Below are 22,882 nucleotides of genomic sequence, written 5' to 3' on the forward strand. Positions count from 1 at the left end.
GAGGCTCAGTACTGAGGGAGTGCCGCACTGTCAGAGGGTCAGTACTGAGGGAGTGCCGCACTGTCAGAGGGTCAGTACTGAGGGAGTGCTGCACTGTCAGAGGGTCAGTACTGAGGGAGTGCCGCACTGTCAGAGGGTCAGTACTGAGGGAGTGCTGCACTGTCAGAGGGTCAGTACTGAGGGAGTGCTGCACTGTCAGAGGGTCAGTACTGAGAGAGTGCCGCACTGTCAGAGGGTCAGTACTGAGGGAGTGCCGCACTGTCAGAGGGTCAGTACTGAGGGAGTGCCGCACTGTCAGAGGGTCAGTACTGAGGGAGTGCCGCACTGTCAGAGGGTCAGTACTGAGGGAGTACCGCACTGTCAGAGGGTCAGTACTGAGAGAGTGCCGCACTGTCAGAGGTGCCATCTTTCTAATGGAACAGAAATTGTGGTCTTGCCTGCCACTCAGCAAGATGTTCAGCTTGATCAGGGGATTTATTGCATGTGTCCTGGTCCAGATTCATCTATCAACCAATACCAAAAGTCAGATTACTTGGTCATTCTCACATTACTGTTTGTGGGATTTTGCTTTGTGCAAATTTGTGCAAACTTATAAGACCCTGAAAGCGACTAAATTTCAAAAACACGCCCTCGGCTGTGAGGTCCTCTTAGACATTCCGAAGCTGTGAGAGGCGCGACAGAAATCCACGGCTTGCTACCATTCTTCAAAACATTCTCCGTTCTAGTAATCCACAGTGTGAAAAATAAAACTTTAAATCTCCCTTCAGCCCCGCCTTGACCTTGGTCTTCACACCCTCTATTGGCTACAGGTTCACCTCCACTCCCCCCTGCCTGGAACCCTCTGTCCGCCCTCTCCGGTTACAACACTAACCATCGGCCAGTGAGAGCTTGGAAAGTATGACCCTAAAGGAAGTAAAGGCTAAATTGTGTGCCCCCCCTCACATAGAATATACAATACAATATACAGAGCATGCCCCATACTCACGCCTACAGTCCCGCAGGAGAGGGTTGCCATAGTAACCGGCCTTGCAGACTTCGCAGTGATCTCCATCAGTGTTGTAGAGACACTTCAAACACCGTCCCGTGTGTGGGTGACAGGATCCGGGATCCATCACGTCAATGTTATTATTGCACTGACAGGGCCAGCACTTCCCTCCTCCTACCTCGGGGTTACCATAGTAACCTGGTGCGCACTTATCGCAACGAGATCCTACAGTAGCGGAAAAAGTAAATCAGTTGTTAATTTAACAAAGTACATTTACATTGTCTGATCATTCACTCCCTCCAGCGCCAACACACGGTGGCAGCCGTCTGTACCATCTACAGGATTCACCGCAGCAACTGGGCAGCACGGTAGCATGGTGGTTAGCATAAATGCTTCACAGCTCCAGGGTCCCAGGTTCGGTTCCCGGCTGGGTCACTGTCTGTGCGGAGTCTGCACGTTCTCCCCGTGTGTGTGTGGGTTTCCCCCGGGTGCTCCGGTTTCCTCCCACAGTCCAAAGATGTGCGTGTTAGGTGGATTGGCCATGCTAAATTGCCCGGTGTCCTAAAAGGTAAGGTTAGGGTGGGGCTGTTGGGTTACGGGTATAGGGTGGATACGTGGGTTTGAGTAGGGTGATCATTGCTCGGCACAACATCGAGGGCCGAAGGGCCTGTTCTGTGCTGTACTGTTCTATGTTCTATGTTAACCTGCAGACTGCCTCAGCAAAACTTCATCGGCGATTTTAAATGTTCTAAAATCACAAGATAATTACTGAGGAGAAAGGCCATTCAGCCCATCTTAACTCGTGTTAACACTGCAACATACATTGCTTCTCACTATTGTATTACCTCCAAACTTATAAGACCCTCACTCAATATTTAACCTGGGTGGAGGTGGTACGATTATAACGTTTCTGGATGATATGAAACTTGGCAGAATGTTGATAGTGGTGAGGGTAGACAGAGGTTTCAAGGTAACATGAAACAGGCAGGTTGTGGGTGGAGCTCAAGGTCAAGGGCAATGAAGTGTTTGCATTTTAGGAGGTTTGATATGGAAAGACAGCGAAGTGTAAATGGGATAATTCTGTAAAGTATGGATGATCAGAGAAACCATCGTGTCTGAAAATAAACAATCCCGAAAGGTGGCGGGGGAAACTGATTCGGCGATTTTAGCAAAAAGGTTAGGAGTTACTTGGGTTTCTAAATAAAGGATTGGAATATAAAAAAAAACAAGAGTTCCTGCTAGATGAATTACTGATTAGATCGGAGCTGGAATATTGTGGACATATCTGGTCACCACACTTCAGGAATGATGTTAAAGGCCTTGGAAAGAGTCCAGAGGAGATTTACAGGATGTGACCAGCGATGAGGGACTTCAGAAACCAGGAGCGATTCGAAAGGTTAGGATGGTTGGGGTTAAGTCTGCGTTTCTCAATCGCACGGTGGCACAGTGGTTAGCACTGCTGCCTCACAGCTCCAGGGTCCCAGGTTCGATTCCCGGCCTCGGGTGACTGTGCGGAGTCTGCACGTTCTCCCCGTATCTACGTGGGTTTCCTCCGGGTGCTCCGGTTTCCTCCCACAATCCAAAGACGTGCAGGTTAGGTGGGGTTACAGGGATAGGGCGGGGGAGTGGACCTAGGTAGGGTGCTCTTTCAGAGGGTCAGTGCAGACTCGATGGGCTGAATGGCCTCCTTCTGCACTATGATTCCCTAATCTCACACCAGGGCTGGCAAACACAGAGGTTCAATTTATTTCTAAGATGGCTCAGACAGATGTACTTTGTGGATTCAGCAACTATTCCTCATGGGGACATCCCAGCTGTAATTGCTACTCGCTGCTGGCCACACGCTGCTCCACATTCTGGCTATATACATAGAACATAGAACAGTACAGCACAGAACAGGCCCTTCGGCCCTCGATATTGTGCCGAGCAATGATCACCCTACTCAAACCCACGTATCCACCCTATACCCGTAACCCAACAACCCCCCCTTAACCTTACTTTTTAGGACACTACGGGCAATTTAGCATGGCCAATCCACCTAACCCGCACATCTTTGGACTGTGGGAGGAAACCGGAGCACCCGGAGGAAACCCACGCCGACACGGGGAGGACGTGCAGACTCCGCACAGACAGTGACCCAGCCGGGAATCGAACCTGGGACCCTGGAGCTGTGAAGCATTTATGCTAACCACATTGCTACCGTGCTGCCCAAACTCATGCATATTCCCTTAAATTGAGATCACAACAAGGACTGTCCCAAGATGGTTAACAGGTGACCTGAATAGAAGGTGCATTCAGGGTGATGAAAAGTTTTGATCGAGTACATTGTATTCCCATTGGTGGGTGGGTCCGTCGGGGTGGGGATAGATTCAAAATCCCCAGTGACAGATCAGGAAGATTGATGAGGCAAAATGTCTTCACTCCAAGTTGTTGGGATCGGGAGTGAGCGACTTGAACAGGTGGTACAGAAGCTGATTCCATAAATCATTTTGGAAAGAGAGTGCGGCCGGTTCTTGAGGTTGAGGAATTTTACAGGATTGTTTATTTTTAGACACGAGGGTTTCTCTGATCATCTATACTTTACAGAGGGACTTGAGGCTGTTTTTGTTAGAGAGAAGAAGGTTAAGAGGTGACTTAATTGAGGCATACAGGATGACCAGAGGATTAGATAGGGTGGACAGTGAGAGCCTTTTTCCTCGGATGGTGATGTCCAGCACGAGGGGACATAGCTTTAAATTGAGGGGAGATAGATATAGGACAGATGTCAGAGGCAGGTTCTTTACTCAGAGAGTAGTAAGGGCGTGGAATGCCCTGCCTACAACAGTAGTGGACTCGCCAACACTAAACGCATTTAAATGGTCATTGGATAGGCATATGGACGATAAGGGAATAGTGTAGATGGGCTTTAGAGGGGTTTCACAGGTCGGCACAACATCGAGGGCCGAAGGGCCTGTACTGCGCTGTAATGTTCAATGTTCAATGAGGACATCAAACCGGGAGATGGGATTCAGCATGAGAGGCAGTATTCAGATGATGGGCTGAAAGGTATCATCCAGTGCTGTAAGTTTCTATGATTCTATCTATGACTGTTGAATTCCCAGTCCTGAAGGTGTTTTGTCCTGGGCCCTATGCCACCCTCTCCCTGTCTTCTGGATCTTCCTGCTTGGATTATACACTCCGATTGGGATTATTTCTGTATTTTCCTGCTTGGATTATACACTCCGATTGGGATTATTTCTGTAATTTCCTGCTTGGATTATGCACTCCGATTGGGATTATTTCTGTAATTTCCTGCTTGGATTATACACTCCGATTGGGATTATTTCTGTATTTTCCTGCTTGGATTATGCACTCCGATTGGGATTATTTCTTGCTGCTTTACTTTCATAAAATCCGACAGCACAGAAATATTTCATTCCGTCCGTCGAGCTGTGCCAGTCTGCTTGAAAGATCCATCAAGTTAATCCCACTCCCCCCCGCTCGTTTCCCTTACCCATGTAAATATTTTCTATTCTGGTATTTTTTCCATTTTGAAAGTTATTATTGAATCAGTTTGCACAGAGAGAACCTTCCAGATCATCACATTACACCGCATTCGATTGATTTTCTTCAAGACATCTGTTTTTTTGCCACTAGCCCTTTTTAATCATCTTGGAGGAAACTAATAGAGTTGAACCTACCTGAGTAGCCTGTGTCACAGTAACACACAATCTGATTGGAGTCTAGGTCAGCATGACACGAGACCCCATGGTAGTTATCGCCTCCTGGATAATCTGGACATGGACAGGGGCGGCACTGTTCTCCAGACCCCAGGACCGGGTCTCCATAGTAACCATCAGAACATCTGCGTGAAGTCACATGTTAACATCAAACTTTACAGCAAAGAGAAACTTTACAGTTCAGAAGAATGAGGGGGGATCGCACAGAAACCTATAAAATTCTAACAGGACTGGACAGGGTAGACGCAGGAAGGATGTTCCCGATGGTGGGGGTGTACAGAACCAGAGGGTCACAGTCTGAGGATACGGGGTAGACCATTTCGGACAGAGATGAGGAGTAATCTCTTCACCCAGAGAGTGGGCGGCCTGTGGAATTCATTACCACAGTAAGCGGGGCAAGTGAGACGAAAAACATCTTTTCAAGAAGTAGTTAGATATAGCACTTAGGGTGCAGGGGGTCAAAGGTTATGGGGTGAAAGTGGGATTAGGCTATTGAGCTGGATGATCAGCCATGATCACAATGAATGGCAGGGCAGGCTCGAAGGGCTGAATGGCCTCCTCCTGCACCTAATTTTTCTATTTTTCTAAATAGGTGCTGGAAAACCTGGAACAAATGAGTTTAGACTTCAGATCGTTTTTAAATTATGTACAGTGTATGTGAGCTGAAGATTGCCATCACGACTTGTCGTGAACCTTAGACAGGGACAATATTACTAACGTGCAGAGTGCTGCCTGGTTTATCCCTGTTTAATCTTCAGGCGGATGTAAACAATCTAACTGCGCTCGCTCAAAGCAAACAGGTGATTTTCCCGGGCGTCCTCTGGCAATATTTGAACCTTGACCAACACAGAAAAACCCAGATTATTTGATTTATTATCACATTCCTGTTTGTGGGATCCTGCTATGCACACATTGGCTGCAGTGTTGCCTCCATTACTTCAAAAGTACTTCATTGGCAGTAAGGCACTTTGGGACGTACTGAGGTGGTGCTACATAAATGTAAACCTTTCCATTCCTTTTGATATTCTGATGATCTATAATTTGGGGCCAGTTACCCGAACCCCCACAGTTACAGTTTTGGAGCCTGTTGGAAATGGGGCAGCCACATTGCAGACAGCAAACTTCTCCAAACCGCAAGGTGAAATTGATCAGATATCTGTTTTTTTAGTAATGTAGGCTTTAGTTTGAAGAATGTATCAATTTCAGATATATTGTATTCTAAGTATTAGGTGCTGTAAGGGTTAAAATCCTCTGTTATAGAGTGCTTGACTGCTGCAGTCACGGTTTTTAAGCAATCTTGGTTTGAAAGAAAACTAAGCTTTTAGGAGCCAGAGGTGCAATTAACCCTTGTAAAAGGTTTGGGCTGATGCAATTTTATTTCGATTAAGGGAATTCCCTGGGGAGTTAATTCGTTTTCAGCTTGGTGATATCATTGATGGGTGGAGCTAAGGCATCAGGCTGCTTGAGAAATAATTTTTCAGTTTTAGTTTGGATTCTGGCTGAAGCTCAGATTAAGTGTGGCTGTTAAGGGGCTGTTTAGCTCACAGGGCTAATCGCTGGCTTTGACAGCAGACCAAGGCAAGCCAGCAACACGGTTCGATTCCCGTAACAGCCTCCCCGAACAGGCGCCGGAATGAGGCGACTAGGGGCTTTTCACAGTAACTTCATTTGAAGCCTACTCGTGACAATAAGCGATTTTCATTTCAAGTGTGTGTAAGTTCTCACTGTAGGTTAGATAAAAGTGATTAATTGTATTTGGAGCAGTGCAGACTTGTCTGAGGACTATGGGGAGCTGAAATAAGCCAGCTACAAACAGCTTTTGAGGACATCTAGCCAGAGTGTCCGCAGGGGTTTGCACCAGAGTCAGAGATGTTCTGTAAGGCAGTGTCGAGAGATCCTTTCTCAAAGAATAACCCTGTAAAGCAAGTATTCCTCTGTGACATTGGCATTTAAGGTGGAAAGAGAGCTGAGATTATTTATTTTCTTGTTGTTTAAGTGGGAGTGAAGGTAACAGTTATGGATATTGTATTCACTGTGTTGAACAGTATTGTTTAAGAGGTAATTGTAATCTATTTTCTTGTGTGATGTTGAAGATATTCCAATACTGTGTTTGTAATGAAGATTGTTTTAATGTATCATATCCCTTTTTAGTGTGAGATCACTCCTGGAGTGAGAAATACTTTCCTCACAGTCTTACAAAACTAAAATAAAAGATTGGGGTTTCTGTCCAGTATCCCAAGATTGTTGAGGTCTGGGTTGTAATAGAAGGAAGATTTTATCAGAATTTTATTGTGAAGAGGGTAAGTTAGAAAGTAGGATGTGTGACCATGAGCCAGGAGAGTATCAGTATCTGTTTTTGTGGGTATTTAATGGAGCTAAGGAACCCAATATATGGTGTGGCTTTGCATCTGTTAAGTGTTTATCAGAATGGTGAACAAATCATAGGAATAGTGTGTACACCATATATAAAGTGTATAGAATATATGGATAATTGATAAACTATAGGAATGGTGTATACACCAAATCTATAATGTATATAATACATGAATAATTGCTAAACTATAGGAATGGTGTATACACCATATCTATAGTGTATATAATATATGAATAATTGATAAACTACAGGAATAGTGTATATACCATATCTATCATGTATATAAGGGCCGAATGGCCTCCTCCTGCTCCTATTTTCTACGTTTCTATGTAAGGCCCATTGCTTAGACAAAGCAGAGGTTTAACATCTATGTAATGCCTCACTAAGAAAATGAACAGCAAATGTTTGTGAATTACAGTTCCACTGGAATGAGACAGATTTTCGATGCCTCTGGATTGTTCCCGATGGTCAACATTCTGCAAAGTAAAGTGTAAACAGGAACCTGCGGCCAGGTGCCAGTGTGGGTCACTGACCTCTCACAATGATGTCCACATGTGTTGTCCCTGCAGTTCACACACATCCCTGTCTGGGAGTCACACTCCTCGGAGTGCCCGTTACATTGGCAAGGATGGCAGTTTGGGAAGTCCCAGTGCTGAGGGTGACACGCGTCACACTGGCGACCCCTTGCCCCTGATCGGCACTGACACTGGCCGGTGGTCTGGTCACACATACTGAAAATCGATCCTTCAGGATTGCAGCTACAAGCTGGAGGAGCAAAGGCAAAAGATGTCACTAAATATTCATCATAAGGGCAATTTTAGCAATCAGCTTCTCAAATGGACAAATATAAAGGCTTGATTCACAAGCTGAAGAGAACATTTTAAACCTGCTCCTTATACATCCTCATGTACTCCATCACTGACTCTCCACAACCTCTCCCACATCCCCATCTACACTGTCCCCATCACTGACTCTACCCATCCCCTCCCACATCCCCATCTACACTGTCCCCATCACAGACTCTACCCACCCAATCACTCCCCTCCCACAGCCCCATGTACACTCTCCCCTATCACTGACTCTACCCACCCATTCACTCCACTCCCACAGCCCCATGTACACTCTCCCCTCCCACAGCCCCATGTACACTCCCCACTATCACTGACTCTACCCACCCATTCACTCCCCTCCCACAGCCCCATGTACACTCCCCCCTATCACTGACTCTACCCACCCATTCACTCCACTCCCACAGCCCCATGTACACTCTCCCCTCCCACAGCCCCATGTACACTCCCCACTATCACTGACTCTACCCACCCAATCACTCCACTCCCACATCCCCATGTACACTCCCCCCTATCACTGACTCTACCCACCCCCTCCCACATCCCCATCTACACTCTCCCATCACTGACTCTACCCACCCATTCACTCCCCTCCCACAGCCCCATGTACACTCTCCCCCATCACTGACTCTACCCACCCCCTCCCACAGCCCCATGTACACTCTCCCCTATCACTGACTCTACCCACCCATTCACTCCCCTCCCACAGCCCCATGTACACTCTCCCCCATCACTGACTCTACCCACCCAATCACTCCCCTCCCACAGCCCCATGTACACTCTCCCCTATCACAGACTCTACCCCCATTCACTCCCCTCCCACAGCCCCACGTACACTCCCCCCTATCACTGACTCTACCCACCCATTCACTCCCCTCCCACATCCCCATGTACACTCTCCCCTATCACTGACTCTACCCACCCAATCACTCCCCTCCCACACCCCCATGTACACTCTCCCCTATCACTGACTCTATCCCCATTCACTCCCTCCCACAGCCCCATGTACACTCTCCCCTATCACTGACTCTACCCACCCAATCACTCCCCTCCCACAGCCCCATGTACACTCTCCCCTATCACTGACTCTACCCACCCACTCACTCCCCTCCCACACCCCCATGTACACTCTCCCCTCCCACATCCCCATGTACACTCTCCCCTATCACTGACCCTACCCACCCAATCACTCCCCACCCACATCCTCATGTACACTCTCCCCTATCACTGACTCTACCCACCCATTCACTTCCCTCCCACATCCCCATGTACACTCCCCCCATCACTGACTCTACCCACCCATTCACTCCCCTCCCACATCCCCATGTACACTCCCCCCTATCACTGACTCTACCCACCCATTCACTCCCCTCCCACATCCCCATGTACACTCTCCCCTATCACTGACTCTACCCACCCATTCACTCCCCTCCCACATCCCCATGTACACTCCCCCCTATCACTGACTCTACCCACCCATTCACTCCCCTCCCACAGCCCCATGTACACTCCCCCCCATCACTGACTCTACCCACCCCCTCCCACCCCCTCCCACAGCCCCATGTACACTCTCCTCTCCCACAGCCCCATGTACACTCTCCCCCATCACTGACTCTACCCACCCATTCACTCCCCTCCCACATCCCCATGTACACTCTCCCATCACTGACTGTACCCACCCATTCACTCCCCTCCCACAGCCCCATGTACACTCTCCCCATCACTGACTCTACCCACCCAATCACTCCCCTCCCACATCCCCATGCACACTCTCCCCTCCCACATCCCCATGTACACTCTCCCCTATCACTGACTCTACCCCAATTCACACCCCTCCCACAGCCCCATGTACACTCTCCCCTCCCACATCCCCATGCACACTCTCCCCTCCCACATCCCCATGTACACTCTCCCCATCACTGACTCTACCCACCCCCTCCCACCCCCTCCCACATCCCCATGTACACTCTACCCTATCACTAACTCTACCCACCCCCTCCCACCCCCTCCCACATCCCCATGTATACTCTCCCCTATCACTGACTCTTCCCACCCATTCACTCCCCTCCCACAGCCCCATGTACACTCTCCCCTATCACTGACTCTACCCACCCATTCACCCCCCTCCCACAGCCCCATGTACACTCTCCCCTATCACTGACTCTACCCCCATTCACTCCCCTCCCACATCCCCATGTACACTCTCCCCTATCACTGACTCTACCCACCCATTCACTCCCCTCCCACAGCCCCATGTACACTCCCCCCTATCACTGACTCTACCCACCCATTCACTCCCCTCCCACATCCCCATGTACACTCTCCCCTATCACTGATTCTACCCACCCATTCACTCCCCTCCCACAGCCCCATGTACACTCTCCCCTATCACTGACTCTACTCATCCATTCACTCCCCTCCCACAGTTCCATGTACACTCCCCCTATCACTGACTCTACCCACCCAATCACCCCCCTCACACAGCCCCATGTACACTCTCCCCTATCACTGACTCTACCCACCCATTCACTCCCCTCCCACAGCCCCATGTACACTCCCCCCTATCACTGACTCTACCCACCCATTCACTCCCCTCCCACATCCCCATGTACACTCTCCCCTCCCACAGCCCCATGTACACTCTCCCCTATCACTGACTCTACCCACCCATTCACTCCCCTCCCACAGCCCCATGTACACTCTCCCCTCCCACAGCCCCATGTACACTCTCCCCTATCACTGACTCTACCCACCCATTCACTCCCCTCCCACAGCCCCATGTACACTCTTCCCTATCACTGACTCTACCCACCCATTCACTCCCGTCCCACAGCCCCATGTACACTCCCCCCTATCACTGATTCTACCCACCCATTCACTCCCCTCCCACAGCCCCATGTACACTCTCCCCTATCACTGATTCTACCCACCCATTCACTCCCCTCCCACACCCCCATGTACACTCTCCCCTCCCACACCCCCATGTACACTCTCCCCTCCCACAGCCCCATGTACACTCTCCCCTCCCACAGCCCCATGTACACTCTCCCCTCTCACATCCCCATGTACACTCTCCCCTCCCACAGCCCCGTGTACACTCTCCCCATCACTGTCTACCCACCCAGGAGAATTAATTGATTTCTTTACTTGAAGCTGATTATTTCAACTCTGTCACTCCGCTCTCTTTTATGCACGTTGGGATTGTGGGTGTGATTGGCGATCCCTATTTGCCTTGAAGTGAATCTGATGTTAGTCTTTGAGGGCAATTTAGAGTCACCCACTTTCTGATGGGACTGGAGTCACCTATAAATCCAGCCCAGGTAAAGATGACAGGTTTCCACCCGTTTCCAATGGGACATTAATAAACCAGACGGGTTTTTAACAAAATTCCAGCTCACTTTTACTGAGACCGGGGGTGATTCTCCGATTCTGCGGCTATGTCCGCAGGATCCCTCTGGTTTTACGACCAAAAAGTCGGCGTTGCCCCCGCGCTGATGCTCACAGCTGCGCCACGTAAAGCCCCCGGTTTTACCGATACGGGCGAAGAATGGCCGGGTCCGTGGCCACGCATGCGCATGGCGGCTACCTGCAGCGGTCGCGCGGTACGGCACAGCGTCAGCCACATGGGGACCTGGTCTGCCAAATACTGCCACCCTGTAACCCCTCTCGCCACCCTCGGACCACCAACCACCCGTCCCCCCCAGCCGAACCCCCCCTCCCCAGACCCGGGATTATCAGGGATCATCACCGTGAATCCAGGATTATCACCGTGAACCCGGGATTATCACCGTGACCCCGGTATTATCACCGTGACCCCGGGATTATCACCTTGACCTTGGGATTATCACCCTGACCCCGGGATTATCACCGTGACCCCGGTATTATCACCGTGACCCCGGGATTATCACCTTGACCTTGGGATTATCACCCTGACCCCGGGATTATCACCGTGACCCCGGGATTCTCACCGTGACCCCGGGATTATCACCGTGAACCCGGGATTCTCACCGTGACCCCGGGATTCTCACCGTGACCCCGGGATTATCACCGTGAACCCGGGATTATCACCGTGACCCCGGGATTCTCACCGTGACCCCGGGATTCTCACCGTGACCCCGGGATTATCACCGTGACCCCGGGATTATCACCGTGAACCCGGGATTATCCTCCTGAATCTGGGATTCTCACCATGACCCCGGGATTATCACCGTGACCCCGGGATTATCACCGTGAACCCGGGATTCTCACCGTGACCCCGGGATTCTCACCATGACCCCGGGATTATCACCGTGACCCCGGGATCATCACCGTGAATCCAGGATTATCACCGTGAACCCGGGATTATCACCGTGACCCCGGTATTATCACCGTGACCCCGGGATTATCACCTTGACCTTGGGATTATCACCCTGACCCCGGGATTATCACCGTGACCCCGGGATTATCACCGTGAACCCGGGATTATCACAGTGAACCCGGGATTATCACCGTGACCCCGGGATTCTCACCGTGACCCCGGGATTATCACCGTGACCCCGGGATTATCCTCATGAATCTGGGATTCTCACCATGACCCCGGGATTATCACCGTGACCCCGGGATTATCACCGTGAACCCGGGATTCTCACCGTGACCCCGGGATTCTCACCATGACCCCGGGATTATCACCGTGACCCCGGGATTATCACTGTGACCCCGGGATTATCACCGTGACCCCGGGATTCTCACCATGACCCCGGGATTCTCACCATGACCCCGAGATTATCACCGTGACCCCGGGATTCTCACCGTGAACCCGGGATTCTCACCGTGACCCCGGGATTATCAGCGTGACCCCGGCATTATCACAGTGACCCCGGGATTATCAGCGTGAACCCGGGATTCTCACCATGACCCCGGGATTCTCACCATGACCCCGGGATTATCACCATGACCCCGGGATTCTCACCATGAACCCTGACATGTTCCTGTAATTTTAAAGATCTCTGCATTTAAACCCCCAAATCTCTGGATATCCAGTGTACCTAACCTCTTTCCATTTAGAAAGGACTCTGCTCTATCCTCTCCTGGTATAAAATGGATAACCTCTCACTTGTTTACATTGACTTCCATCTGCCACAATTTTTCCCATTCACCCAGTCTGTCAATATCTCCTTGCAACTGTCTGCAATCTGGACTGTCTGCAATGCCACCTAACTTTGTATCATCGGCAGGTTTGGATATGCTGGGCCTGGTTTAGCACAGTGGTCTAAACAGCTGTCTTGGAATGCAGAACAATGCCAGCAGCGCGGGTTCAATTCCCGTACCGGCCTCCCCAAACAGGCCCCGGAATGTGGCGACTAGGGGCTTTTCACAGTAACTTCACTGAAGCCTACTCGTGACAATAAGCGATTATTATTATTACATATGACTTTCTATCCCATCATCCAAGTCATTAATGAATAATGTGAATAATTGAGTCCCCAACACCGATCCCTGTGGGACACCACTCGTCACCTCCATAATCCCCACTCTCTGTCACCTGCCACTCACCCGATTTCCGAACTAGGTCATTAATTTGCCTGTTAACAGTCTCTTATGTGGGCCATTCAAAGTTGATACACACACAAATTGAAACTTACGAGAGCAGCCATTGGGCCCAAAGCCATAATAATCAGGAGCACATTGGTTACAGCGTTGGCCAATTACATTCCTCTTACACTGACACTGTCCTCCGATCTTCTCACACACTGAGCTGATGGACCCCTGGGGGTCACACTGGCAATCTGGAAATCAGAGATCAGAAACATCAGCAACAAAATCCTCTCAACACCCTTTACCAACAATTCTCCAGAACAAGACATTTCCATGATGCCCAACAAACTCTCTCCATTCGTTGACAGAGTGTGACTGTCACTGGCAAGGCTGGTATTTATTACCCATTCCTCATTGTTGTTGGGAAGGTGGCAATTTGTTGGGAAGGTGGCAATTTGTTGGAAAACAAAGTTAGTTTTAAGGGATTTACATTTGTATTGGTAAACATTAGAAATAAGGTATAGTTTTAATGGGTTTAGTTATGTTTCAGTCCCTGGAATGGACCCAAAGTTAGTTTCATGCTGGACAAAGGTGTTTGTATGTGTGGGGGTTGGCTTCGATTCCAGCTGTGATTATATTGTGATAGATAGGGCTCTGGTGTGAAATATAAAATTACTTGCTTAGCAAATAGAGGCCCTTGTAAAGAAACAAAATATTTCCTTTGTTCTTTGGTTTTAGCTGGAAGATACAGCAGCTAGTGGCAGGCAGCTAGAGAGGGAACATTTCTCTCAGCTTTGCAAGAAGAAAAGCCATACAATGGGGAAATGGGTAAGAAAGTCAGCAACAGAAATCTAAATGACAGCTACTTAAGGAAGCTACAGAAATGAAGAGGAGTTCTCAGGAAGCCTGAAGTTAAAGGCACAAGGAGAAACTGGGAACAGAACAGGGTGCTGTTCATTTCAAGTCACAGGACTGTAAAGGAGCTGGTTAGTGAGAAGTCAGAAAGTTATTTGAAGTGGTTCTAAGATTGTGATATCTTACTACAGTTTGTGAGGCGTTAATTGAAATAAGTAATAATAATAATAATAATAATAACCACTGATTGGCACAAGTAGTCTTCAATGAAGTTACTGCGAAAAGCCCCTAGTCGCCACATTCCGGCGCCTGTTCAGGAAGGGTGGTAAAGGAATTGATACCGCGCTGCTGGCCTTGTTCTGCATTACAAGCCAGCTGTTTAGCCCACTGTGCAAAACCAGCCCCTAATGTGCGGAGCACTTGGTGGCTGGATATCGGAATGTGTGAGTGTGTGTGTGTGTAAAAGCAGTCTAGACAAAAAAATTCCTTAAAGGAGTTGGTGTAGAACCTGGAGTGGATTTGCTGGTAGAAGTGGAGCAGAAGATATGTTCAAAAGAGTCCTTTGGAAAATGTGGAGTGGATTCCGGGATGCAAAACATTAATGGAAAGCATGATTATGAAAGAAGGTTTTCAAGCGTTTTTTTGGGGATTAAAGTTCAGAAACTCTCACACAACAGTCACCTGAGGAAGAGATCCACAGACACTAACTTGGTTTCAGAGTGTGGTGTGCTCAGTGGGCTAGACAGCTGGTTTGTGATGCAGAACCAGGCAAGCAGCGCGGGTTTAATTCCTGAACAGGCGCCGGAATGTGGCAACTCGGGGCGTTTCACAGTAACTTCATACTTACGACAATAAAAGGTTAATATTATTAATTCATTTTTTCATGATTAATAAATGTGTGTTTTCTGTTAAAACTAATTAGCAGTTCTGTCACTCTGTTCCTCCACATATGAGAAAAAAAAGTGAAAATTCCGGGGCGCGATTCTACGCTCCCCACGCGGCATGGGAGAATCGCGGGAGGGCCCCCTGACAAAATTCATGCCCCCCCCACTTCGCTCGGAAGAATCGGTGCTCGCCGTTTTTCATGGCGACCGGCGATTCTCCGACGAGCGGCCTGCCGCTCGCGGCCGTTTCACGACGGCGGCAAATACACCTGGTCGCTGACGACGTGAAACGGGAGTGAGAAGCCCGTTTGGGGCTTGTAGGTGGCCTAGAAAGGAAGGAGCACCACGACTGTGCTCGGGAGGGGACAGGCCCGCGATCGGTGCCCACCGATCGTCGAGCCGGCCTCCAAATCGGACGCACTATTTCCCCTCCGCCGCCCCGCAAGATCAAGCCGCCGGCTGAGGGGAAAGACGGCCACTGCGCATGCGTGGGTTAGTGCCGTCAGCGTCATGACGTCAGCTGCGCATGCGCGGATTGGAGCCGGCCTGCGCTTGCGCGGCTGACGTCATTCTCAGCGCGATGCCCCCGCGGTCAAGATTTACGGAGCGCCGTTCCTCGCCCCGCCGGGAGGGGAGAATAGGGAGCGAGGAGCGGCCTCCGAGGCCGTCGTGAAACTTGGCAGACTTCACGACGGCGATCCCGATTTTTCCCGGGAGCAGAGAAGTCCGCCCACGGTCTTTTGAGTAGGAGTTTCATTCTGGGATCTTCCCGTCCGGTTATAACACCAACTGGGATGGTGACATGATGATCTGCTTTCTTGGACAAAGCTGAATGGCTATTTCAGAGATAACCACATTGTTGTGGTTCTGGAGTCACATGTAACCCAGACTGGGAAACGGGAGGAGCTTTCCTTCCCGAAGGAATCATTGGTGAACCAAATGGATTTTTATAACAATCCAGCATTTTCATTGTCAACTTTGCTGAAAGTAGCTTTTTATTCCCCAGCTGTCATGGTGGGATTTGAGTTCATGGGCGGAATTCTCCAACCCCCCCCCCCAGGTTGGGGAATCGCCCGGGGCCGGTGTAAATCCCGCCCCCGCCATGGCCGGAATTCTCCGCCACCCGGGAATCGGCGGGGAGCGGGAATCGTGCCCTGCCGATCGGCGTGCGCCCCGCGGCGATTCTCCGGCCCGCGATGGGCCAAAGTCCCGCCGCTGACTGGCCAATCCCGCCAACGTGGTTTAAACCACCTCTGTGCCGGCGGGATTGGCAGCGCGAGCGGGCCCCCGGGGGGGGGGGGGGGGCGCCGGGCGATCGGACCCCGGGTGGTGCCCCCACAGTGGCCTGGTCCGCGATCGGGGCCCACCGATCGGCGGCCCGCCAGTGCCGTGGGGGCACTCGTTTTCTTCCGCCGCCGCCATGGCCTACACCATGGTGGAGGCGGAAAAGACCCTCCCTACCGCGCATGCACCGGTGGTGACGTCAGCGGCCGCTGATGCTCCGGCGCATGCGCGGACTCACGCCGCCCGGAGAAGGCCTTTCGGCCAGCCCCGACGCCGGCCGGCGTAGCGCCAAGGGCCGTTGGCGCCAGTCGGCGGAGCGGGAGCCACTCCGGCGCAGGCCTAGCCCCTAACGGTGCAGAGAAGTCCGCACCTTTGGGGAGGCCCGATGCTGGAGTGGTTGGCGCCAGTCTGCTACGCCAGGACCCCCCGCCCCACCGGGTAGGGGAGAATCCCGCCCTATATCTCTGATTCCTCGTCCACATGTCATCAATGCCTCTGTTATCGAGTTGTGTGTCATCCACAATCTCCAGCTCAACGTTCGTTCCGACTGGTAACCTCCCATCCTCATTCTGTTTGATTATTTCCCCACTCCCCTCGTAGATTTGTTGTTTGGAGCAATTCATTGAATGGATGAGACTCCCAACCCATGTCGCACTGCTGCTCCTTCGGGATTCTGGGTTCCCCCTGTGAATAGGCTCAGAGACAGGCAGAAAGTGAATTCCAGCCTGGATTCTCCACCCTGGGCCGGGTGTACAGAGGCTGGGGAATTCCAGCCCGGATTCTCCACCCTGGGCCGGGTGTACAGAGGCTGGGGAATTCCAGCCCGGATTCTCCACCCTGGGCCGGGTGTACAGAGGCTGGGGAATTCCAGCCCGGATTCTCCACCCTGGGCCGGGTGTACAGAGGCTGGGGAATTCCAGCCCGGATTCTCCACCCTGGGCCGGGTGTACAGAGGCTGGGGAATTCCAGTGTATTCCCCAGTGTATCAGCCTGGGCCTGTAGATTAGCAGTGTAGTGACATTACCACTGGGTCAGCACCTCCCCATCCAGAATGTGAAAATACAGTAAAGCTGGTGGCAAACCAAGGGCATCGGGACAGACCCTTACAATGAAAACCAGGGGCGGGATTCTCCAATAACGGGGCTGTGTCCCCACGTCGGTGTGCAAAGTAGCACCAACCACTCCGGCATCAACGGTCCCCGATATTGGGGAATGCTCCCATTCCGAGGAGACGATGTCAGTGCCGGAGTGGTCCCTGCAGCTCCAGCTAGCGCGGAACGGCCCGCGCGAGTTCGCACATGCGCGGAACTGCCAGCGTAGTTTGACGGCCAGCATATTTCCGGGTATGTGCGGGGGTTCCCTTCACTGCGCCGGCCCCCGGGCAATATGGCGGGACCCTACAGGGGCCCCCACGGAACCAGCCCGCCCGCTGATCAGCCGGTCCAGATCGTGGGCCAGGCCACCATGGGAGCCCCCCTCAGGGTCGGATCCCCCGCCTCCCTTCCAGGACAGCCCCCGCAGACACACCTTCCAGGTCCCGCCGTGTGGGACGCCGGCGGAACTCGGCTAAACTCGACGGCCACTCGGCCCATTGGGGCCCGGAGAATCGCCGGGGGGGGGGGGGGGGGGGGGGCAGCTGCCAACGGCCCCCGACCCGCGCAGCGGGAATCCCACGGTCGCCCGAGAATTGGCACCGGAGAATGGGGAAGCCGCCATCAGGCAGCGGAGTGTAATTCTCCTCCCCCCCCCCGGGGATTCTCCAACCCGCCGCCGGTCAGAGAATCCCTGTCAGGGTGTTTAGCGGTGAACTTCTTCACAAAAGTGGGAATCCCCACAGTGCAGGAGGCCATTCGACCCATCAGGTCTGCACCGACCCTCTGAAAGAGCACCCCACCCAAGCCCACTTCCCTGCCCGACCCCCGTAACCCCACCAAACATTAGGACACTACGGGCAATTTAGCCTGGCCAATCCACCTAACCCGCACATCTTTGGACTGTGGGAGGAAACCGGAGCACCCGGAGGAAACCCACGCACACACGGGGAGGATGTGCAGACTCCGCACAGACAGTGACCCAAGCGGGAACCGAACCTGGGACCCTGGAGCTGTGAGGCAGCAGTGCTAGCCACTGTAATTTCCAACAGCAATTACAGTGATTTTCCGGAAAATGTTTCCATGGATGGAGAAGGAGTTGTATTCACTGGGCTCTGAGAGACCACATTCAGAGTAAAGATAAACTCATCTCCTTCCCACCCAGGGGTGAACATACACAGCTCAGCATGTCACCAGGAGAGAATAACAACTCCTGGGTCTTGGAGACAAGTGTTGCACAGCTCAGAGCCACACCAGCCTCGCGAGATCGGGGCCACACCAGCCTCGCGAGATCGGGGGACACACCAGCCTCGCGAGATCGGGGGACACAAACACAGCTCAGAGCCACACCAGCCTCGCGAGATCGGGGCCACACCAGCCTCGCGAGATCGGGGGACACACCAGCCTCGCGAGATCGGGGGACACAAACACAGCTCAGAGCCACACCAGCCTCGCGAGATCGGGGCCACACCAGCCTCGCGAGATCGGGGGACACACCAGCCTCGCGAGATCGGGGGACACAAACACAGCTCAGAGCCACACCAGCCTCGCGAGATCGGGGCCATACCAGCCTCGCGAGATCGGGGGACACAAACACAGCTCAGAGCCACACCAGCCTCGCGAGATCGGGACCACACCAGCCTCGCGAGATCGGGGGTCACAAACTCTGCGCCCAGAATGGAGAGAGAGAACTTGCATTTCCACACTTTTCCCAAGCTCAGAGAATTCCAAAGCACTTTACACCAATTAAATACTTTCTGAAGTATAGTTACTGTTGCAATGTGGGAAACACAATTTGTGCACAGCAAGCTCCCACAGGCAGTAAAGTGAGAATAGCCAGACAATCAATTTTAGTGATGTTAGCTGAAGGATCAATATTGGTCCCAGGAACACGGGCTGGTGCTTTATTTAAAGGTGAACAGAGTCACTGAAACTCCTTCTCACTACCCGGAACACCAGACAGAGATGCTATTCAGGATTAGGAAAGCGGAGAGTTTCACACCGACATTGCACGTTGATACGTACGTAGAGCCCCGTCGTGCATGATAGCCGAGATACTGCAGATAAGCCTGGCACACATTTCCGCCAACATTGGCATAGTGGCCATCATGAAGGAATCCAGGCACATGTACCGCATCATCTCCTCACGGTGATGGACTGCGAGCGGGTCCATGCCAACAAACCCTGGCAGCTCGGTATACTTGGGCAACAGAACCAGCTGTGAGGGAAGAGAAGTCATTAGAACCGAGTCTGGGAATCGCTAACATTTGCAAATTCTCCCACCAAATAGCAAACAGGACGTCAAATTCCTTTACTGTCTCCAATTGGTAATAAACTGCTCCCTCTGCTCAGGCATTTAGTGCACAAGCTCGGCATTCTGGAAAGATACCTCTGCATTCTTACAGGAGAATTCATACTTTCAACAAAATGGACACAGCACATCAGACAATCTGAGTTTTACAGCCACAGAGGTACAGAACTTTCTGAAGAGTCGTTATAATTTGGGAGTCACGGCTGCCAATTTACAAACAGCAACTACCATGAACAGCAATGTGAAAATAGCCAAATAACTGGGATATTAGGGTGTGGAGAGAGGGAGAGAGTGGGATTAGACTGGGTGGGATATTAAAGGGCGTGGGGAGTGAGGGGGGAGTGGGATTAGACTGGGTGGGATATTAAAGGGTGTGGGGAGTGAGGGGGAGAGTGGGACTAGACTGGGTGGGATATTAAAGGGTGTGGGGAGTGAGGGGGGAGAGTGGGATCAGACTGGGTGGGATATTAAAGGGTGCGGGGAGTGAGGGGGAGAGTGGGATTAGACTGGGTGGGATATTAAAGGGTGTGGGGAGTGAGGGGTAGAGTGGGATTAGACTGGGTGGGATATTAAAGGGTGCGGGGAGTGAGGGGAGAGTGGGATTAGACTGGGTGGGATATTAAAGGGTGTGGCGAGTGAGGGGGAGAGTGGGATTAGACTGGGTGGGATATTAAGGGTGTGGAGAGTGAGGGGGAGTGGGATTAGACTGGGTGGGATATTAAAGGGTGTGGGGAGTGAGGGGGAGAGTGGGATTAGACTGGGTGGGATATTAAAGGGTGTGGGGAGTGAGGGGAGAGTGGGATTAGTCTGGGTGGGATATTAAAGGGTGTGGGGAGTGAGGGGGAGTGGGATTAGACTGGGTGGGATATTAAAGGGTGCGGGGAGTGAGGGAGGGGGATTAGACTGGGTGGGATATTAAAGGGTGCGGGGAGTGAGGGGGAGAGTGGGATTAGACTGGGTGGGATATTAAAGGGTGCGGGGAGTGAGGGGGAGAGTGGGATTAGACTGGGTGGGATATTAAAGGGGGCGGGGGAGTGAGGGGGAGAGTGGGATTAGACTGGGTGGGATATTAAAGGGTGTGGGGAGTGAGGGGAGAGTGGGATTAGACTGGGTGGGATATTAAAGGGTGCGGGGAGTGAGGGGGAGAGTGGGATTAGACTGGGTGGGATATTAAAGGGTGTGGGGAGTGAGGGGGGAGACTGGGATTAGACTGGGTGGGATATTAAAGGGTGCGGGGAGTGAGGGGGAGAGTGGGATTAGACTGGGTGGGATATTAAATGGTGTGGGGAGTGAGGGGGAGAATGGGATTAGACTGGGTGGGATATTAAAGGGTGCGGGGAGTGAGGGGAGAGTGGGATTAGACTGGGTGGGATATTAAAGGGTGCGGGGAGTGACGGGGAGAGGGTGGGATTAGACTGAGTGGGATATTAAAGGGTGCAGGGAGGAGGGAGTGTGATTAGACTGGGTGGGATATTAAAGGGTGTGGGGTGAGGGGGAGAGTGGGATTAGACTGGGTGGGATATTAAAGGGTGCGGGGAGTGAGGGGGATGAGAGTGAGGGGGATTAAACTGGGTGGGATATTAAAGGGTGTGGGGTGAGGGGGAGAGTGGGATTAGACTGGGTGGGATATTAAAGGGTGCGGGGAGTGAGGGGGATGAGAGTGAGGGGGATTAGACTGGGTGGGATATTAAAGGGTGCGGGGAGGGAGAGGGGTATTAGACTGGGTGGGATATTAAAGGGTGTGGGGAGTGAGGGGGATTAGACTGGGTGGGATATTAAAGGGTGTGCAGAGTGAGGGGGATTAGACTGGGTGTGATATTAAAGGGTGCAGGGAGGGGGAGGGGGATTAGACTGGGTGGGATATTAAAGGGTGTGGGGAGTGAGGGGTGAGTGGGATTAGACTGGGTGGGATATTAAAGGGTGCGGGAGTGAGGGGGGGGGATTCGACTGGGTGAGATATTAAAGTGTGTGGGGAGTGAGTGGGATTAGACTGGGTGGGATATTAAAGGGTGTGGGGAGTGAGGGGAGAGTGGGATTAGACTGGGTGGGATATTAAAGGGTGTGGGGAGTGAGGGGGAGTGGGATTAGACTGGGTGGGATATTAAAGGGTGCAGGGAGTGAGGGGAGAGAGTGGGATTAGACTGGGTGGGATATTAAAGGGTGCGGGGAGTGAGGGGAGAGGAGGATTAGACTGGGTGGGATATTAAAGGGTGTGGGGAGTGAGGGGGGAGTGGGATTAGACTGGGTGGGATATTAAAGGGTGCGGGGAGTGAGGGGAGAGTGGGATTAGACTGGGTGGGATATTAAAGGCTGCGAGGAGGGGGATTAGACTGGGTGGGATATTAAAGGGTGTGGGAGTGAGGGGGGAGAGTGGGATTAGACTGGGTGGGATCTAAAGGGTGTGGGGAGTGAGGGGGAGAGTGCGATTAGACAGGGTGGGATATTAAAGGGTGTGGGGAGTGAGGGGGAGAGTGGGATTAGACTGGGTGGGATATTAAAGGGTGCGGGGAGTGAGGGGAGAGTGGGATTAGACTGGGTGGGATATTAAAGGGTGTGGGGAGTGAGGGGGAGAGTGCGATTAGACGGGTGGGATATTAAAGGGTGCGGGGAGTGAGGGGGAGAGTGGGATTAGACTGGGTGGGATATTAAAGGGTGTGGGGAGTGAGGGGTAGAGTGGGATTAGACTGGGTGGATATTAAAGGGTGCGGGGAGTGAGGGGAGAGTGGGATTAGACTGGGTGGGATATTAAAGGGTGTGGCGAGTGAGGGGGAGAGTGGGATTAGACTGGGTGGGATATTAAAGGGTGTGGAGAGTGAGGGGGAGTGGGATTAGACTGGGTGGGATATTAAAGGGTGTGGGGAGTGAGGGGGAGAGTGGGATTAGACTGGGTGGGATATTAAAGGGTGTGGGGAGTGAGGGGAGAGTGGGATTAGTCTGGGTGGGATATTAAAGGGTGTGGGGAGTGAGGGGGAGTGGGATTAGACTGGGTGGGATATTAAAGGGTGCGGGGAGTGAGG

General features: G+C 51.9%; 1 protein-coding gene across 1 annotated transcript in view; it reads right to left on the reverse strand.

The window, feature by feature from the left end:
- The window catches only part of lamb2l (laminin, beta 2-like), a 268,095-nt gene that overhangs the window by 68,621 nt on the left and 176,592 nt on the right, over positions 1–22,882 (reverse strand). The window contains exons 22-24 of the mRNA XM_038812008.1: positions 7,612–7,843; positions 4,666–4,829; positions 986–1,210 (exon numbers count right to left, since the gene is read on the reverse strand). Of these exons, the coding sequence (XP_038667936.1) occupies positions 986–1,210; positions 4,666–4,829; positions 7,612–7,843 (621 nt within the window). The remainder of the gene's footprint in view (positions 1–985; positions 1,211–4,665; positions 4,830–7,611; positions 7,844–22,882) is intronic.

This window comes from Scyliorhinus canicula, chromosome 11, assembly GCF_902713615.1.
Source record: "Scyliorhinus canicula chromosome 11, sScyCan1.1, whole genome shotgun sequence".
Lineage (NCBI taxonomy): Eukaryota > Metazoa > Chordata > Chondrichthyes > Carcharhiniformes > Scyliorhinidae > Scyliorhinus > Scyliorhinus canicula.